A 4,682-nucleotide genomic window follows, 5' to 3' on the forward strand; every position below is an offset into this window, starting at 1 on the left:
ACTTCCTTAGCACACAGAGTCTTCTCCAACCACCCACAATCTCAAACGAAAGTAACCCACCAAGAATAGTATGTTTGAATGGCTCTATAAACCATAAAAAAATTTGAATCAAAAGCTTGAGTTTTTTGGATGAATATAGAGGCAGAGTGAAAGAGATGTTGTTTTTAGTTCATAACAAGTGAGAAAGAGAGAGTGTAAATTGATTTTAGGTGCATTAAGAGCTTCAAATTGGTTGTTCATGGTGGTTGGGGTATTGATGACAATGGCAATCTTGTAATTACTTGAAGATGATGAGGGTGAGAGAGTAAAAATGTCATTTTCGGAAAAAATAAATTAAAAAAATTTGATGGTATTTTCGTGAATATTTTGAACTTGTGGGGTGAATAGGATAAAAAAAAAATCCAAGAAAAACATGAGTTAGTTTTAGGTTTGACTTTGAGTTTTGAGTCAATCTTGCAAAAAACCAAAAGTTTAAAGCAAAGCTAGAAATATGATTTGTTATTGGTTTGTTTATATCTTTAATTAAATGATAAAGCTATAAATGTGTTCTTCTAAATACTTGTGTTTTTAATCAAAACTACTTATAATTGGAAACATAGGGAGTATTGAATGTAAAACAAATAATCCAAATACATCGAGAAAAACATCAACAAATAAGTTAATTTGTGAAGATCAAGTCAGTTGATTCTGAAGATCACTAAGCTTACGGCTTCTTTTTCATATAGTTTTTACATGTGAAACCTACAACTAACGAAACAAATAGAAGTAAATACTTAAGATAATACAAGAGGAAATAGGCCTCGGCGTTAAGATACCCATTCGGTTCGGATCAGGTTTTTTAGATTTTGGTTCTATTTTGTAACAATTCCTAGATCCCATTCTAGTAAATTTACAAGTACATATCGGATTCAGGTATAACACTTCGGTTTCGGATCGGTTCGGATATATCTGAAGTAACCATATATCGTTCGAATTCGAATTATATTGGACCGGTTCGGATATATCCAAAGTAAAATCTAAAATTTAAAAGTAAAACATAAGAAATATCTACTTCTTGGTATATAATAGAGTATTTAAGGTTTTTATTTAAATTTTTAAATACTTATTGTTAGATATCATATCCAAATAATATAGAAATTGAATATTTGAATTACATATTTATGTTTCAAATATTTATATTGTATATTAATTTGGACATTAGATCGGTTTCTTCAGATATTTTTTCGGCTCTTCAGATTTTTGGGTTACCCATTCGGATTCGGTTAATAACACTTTGGATTCAGATATGTTTTATAACACCTCAAGGATCCATTCAGATATTTTTAAAATTTCGGACTGGATACGGATCGAGTTTTTTGGTTCGGATTAAGTTCGGATTTGGGATTATGGATTTTATGCCCAGCCCTAAGAAAAAACATGAGAAGACTCTACATTTACACAACGGAAGAAGACTCTTCATTTTCTTAATTTGATAGTAAAGTCATTGCCTCATTGGGACATGTACTTCAACCACGCGGCATGGGGAAGCTCAGATTGTTTTTGAGTTTCGATGTTTTGAATCATCACGGTTCAAATTAATGTCAGATAAGAAACCTCTTGCTATTCCTTAGTCCCAACTCCCAAGTACCAACCTTGGTGGTTCAGTATGTAAATATATAAGCGAATCATTGTTGTCTCTCTACATGCAGAACATAATTTGGTAAACACTCTTCTGCTATTCTTTGTTTTTTCTTTCCAATGGAGGAAACACCGTTTAGTCTGAGACTTCTAGTTGATGAGAAGAGAAACAAAGTTGTTCTAGCTGAGGCTTGTAGGGATTTTGTTGACGTCCTCTTCAGTCTCCTAACACTTCCCATGGGCACCATTGTTAGACTTCTCCAGAAACACAAGCAGCAGCCAATGAGATTAGGGTGTTTTAACAACATTTACAAAAGTGTTTCAGATATGACCATCGACGATTTTGAGACTGAGGCTTGCAGAACTATGTTGCTTTACCCGAGGAGCATTAAGGAGATCCATTGCAGGAGACTGAAGCTGAACATTGATGATACTGAGGCTACAAAGTTCTTCACATGCCCACTTTTTCCTAGGAGTTGTAAGAAGTACAGCAACTTTAACACTTCGAGGTGTAGCTGTGGAGATTTGATGACAAGGGAGTTTCAAGTTTCAGAGGAAGATCAACTCGGAAGCCCAATAGGAAACAATGACGATGGAGTGTTTGTCAGTTGCCGTTCTTCTTACATTGTTACTGATGATCTGAGAGTGACTTTGAGCTCTCTAGGTGTTATTTCAAAAGAGCTTAATTTACTAGGATATGCAGATTTTGATGACGTGAAAGAGATTCTTCTTGATGCTGGCATTAAAGAGGTACCATCTTTTTACTACACCATTTATTTGTTATGATGCTTCATTTAATCTTATCTAAATGTGTAGGTGCTGACTCTACTTGGAAACTTTTTTGCTTCGGACTTTCCGTTATCACGTACCTTCCTCGGCAAAGATTTTCTAAAACGGCCGTCTACTCATACATTAGAAGTGGGGTGTGGTAAAGGAGGCCATGAATGTAATGTGAAGATATTTGTCAGAAAGTCTGACAAGAAGATTATCTATGCAGAGTGCAGTGAAGACTTTATTGATTCTCTTCTTGGTATTCTTGCTCTCCCTCTTGAGTTGGCATGGTCATTATTATCTAATAATGGCTCAGTTTTGGGGTGTGTTGGGAATTTGTGCCGAAGTGAGTGTAGAGAAGCTTCTTCAGCTTCCACTCCCTTGGAGGTACCTTATTATTATACATGCAGTAAACAAGTTCTTGACATTCCCTCTCAGCCAACAGTGGTATATTTTAAACTCTATACTCTTGGTCCTGCGCCTCCGGTTCTGAGTTTTGTAAGGAATGTTAAAAACCTTAAGAGTAAACCATTGAGAAGTTTAGGCGTGATACCAATGGACCCAAAAGTCAAGTCTGAGACTCCCTCAAAATATAGTTTTGGGTTTGTGAAGAGAGATATGAGGTTTATTGTGTCTGATGATATGGTTATAACACCGATGAGTTCATCTTCAACCATTGGATTGTTTATGAAGAGTAAAATCAACAACACAAGTGATCTTGAGGAGCAGGAAATCAGCATTTCTAAAGCAGAGGTATGCTTGTAATATTATTGCTTTTACTTCTTTTTTTGTTTACTTTGTAGAAGCCGGAAAACCGGACTGACATAAACGATAGAATAAAAGCGATGTTAAGGAAATAAACGAATGTAAAAGACGAATACAAGAACGATAAGAAATCATATTCGCAAAGAGACATGGAGTCGAGATATGATCTCTTTCCTTAACTCAAAATATTCGCTCCGTTAGTGAGACGGGACTGTACGAATATAGAGTCCCAGGATACAACCATGGCAGACGAATCACGCCTCACTCGTGATCGCCCTATAGAACTATAAACTCTACGAAACACTCTCTAGACTTACGTTGAGGGATCTGGTGATTTTTGTTGCGTAAAAACTTAAAGAAAAATGAAGGAGGAGACGAGTTTTTAAAGAAGAGAAGACGAGCCATTTTCCGTAACTAATGCCGCACGTGCGCACGTTGGCGAAAATCTCGCGAGGATCTCGGAGGCGAGGCGTTACGAAACTTCCTCCGCAAGATCTTTTCTCGTTTAAACTTATCGTCAAGAAGAGAGACAGCGTGTTGTTTTTAAACGAACTACGTGTTGTTTAAAATAAAATGCATGTCGTTTTTTGGGAATTAAATGGCAAAACTTTGAGCTTAACTTGGTCCAAAACTTTAAGCTTAACTTGAGCTTAACCGAGACCGAGACCGAGCCCGAGCCCGAGCCCGAGCCCGAGCCCGAGCCGAGCCGAGCCGAGCCGCGCCGGCCGGACGGTGGCGGCGGCGCGCGCGTGGGGAGCTCTCTCTTCCTCTGAGCTGTTTAACCTTTCATGTCATGAAGACATATATATACTCCTCAAAATCAACTCTCCCAACCAATGTGGGATGTTGTTAACTTCATTTCATTAAAGCCAACAAGGCTTTTTATAAGAACCCATAGGCCCATTTGTTTTCACATTTTGCCATATATTATTTGAGCCATTAGGCTTAATAATTAGGCCCAACAATCCCCCACATGAAAAGAAATGACTCTTCTAAAACATATGCAGACTAAATGCAGACTCGATAGACTTTAAAAACTATACTTATTCTAATCTTTACTAGACTAGACAAACTTATCGAGAGTGTTTGCGAAAAATTCACTGTGTTTGAGTTGGTGGCATTTTTAAGCCTTGAACCACTCATAGTTAATATCTGTCGGGTTTACTTTACCAGAAGGTGAACATGATGTCTTGAACCAACCGGTGTTTTATGTAAACCGAGACAACAGGCATAACGCAGCTTCATTTTCTCGTAGAACTTAGTTCTCTATTGTGTTCATTGTGGCCCTGAACTATTCCTGGTTTTCATGAGTGAACTTAGAGAATATAGCCTTGCATTCATTCTCCTAGAAACGGCCCCATTTCACACTCATTAGGTGATTGACCATGAAAAGTATTGAGTAATACTCCGCTTAGAAGCTATGGAATCATTAAAAGCTTATGTTTATCCTTCACACATTTGTTAGCACTTTTATCATTTTTGGAGCTGGGAAGAGACTACTTTGTCTCAAGTGCTTTGGTTAGATTCTG

The 4,682-nt window shown here is 37.2% G+C and overlaps 1 protein-coding gene across 1 annotated transcript; it reads left to right on the forward strand.

Annotated features, from left to right (window-relative positions):
- Window positions 1-1,737: 1,737 nt before the first annotated feature.
- On the forward strand, window positions 1,738-3,153 carry LOC106292390. Its single transcript, XM_013727980.1, has 2 exons — window positions 1,738-2,367; window positions 2,434-3,153. The coding sequence occupies exons 1-2, from the start codon at window positions 1,738-1,740 to the stop codon at window positions 3,151-3,153; spliced, it is 1,350 nt and encodes a 449-aa protein (XP_013583434.1).
- Window positions 3,154-4,682: the final 1,529 nt, after the last annotated feature.

Source organism: Brassica oleracea, chromosome C5 (genome assembly GCF_000695525.1).
Source record: "Brassica oleracea var. oleracea cultivar TO1000 chromosome C5, BOL, whole genome shotgun sequence".
Taxonomy (NCBI): domain Eukaryota; kingdom Viridiplantae; phylum Streptophyta; class Magnoliopsida; order Brassicales; family Brassicaceae; genus Brassica; species Brassica oleracea.

Bases quoted from the DNA above. Each gene is read 5' to 3' on its own strand.
- LOC106292390 (XM_013727980.1), top strand. From the start codon at position 1,738: ATGGAGGAAACACCGTTTAGTCTGAGACTTCTAGTTGATGAGAAGAGA. The intron at 2,368-2,433 runs GTACCATCTTTT...CTAAATGTGTAG, and splicing joins TTGATGCTGGCATTAAAGAG to GTGCTGACTCTACTTGGAAA.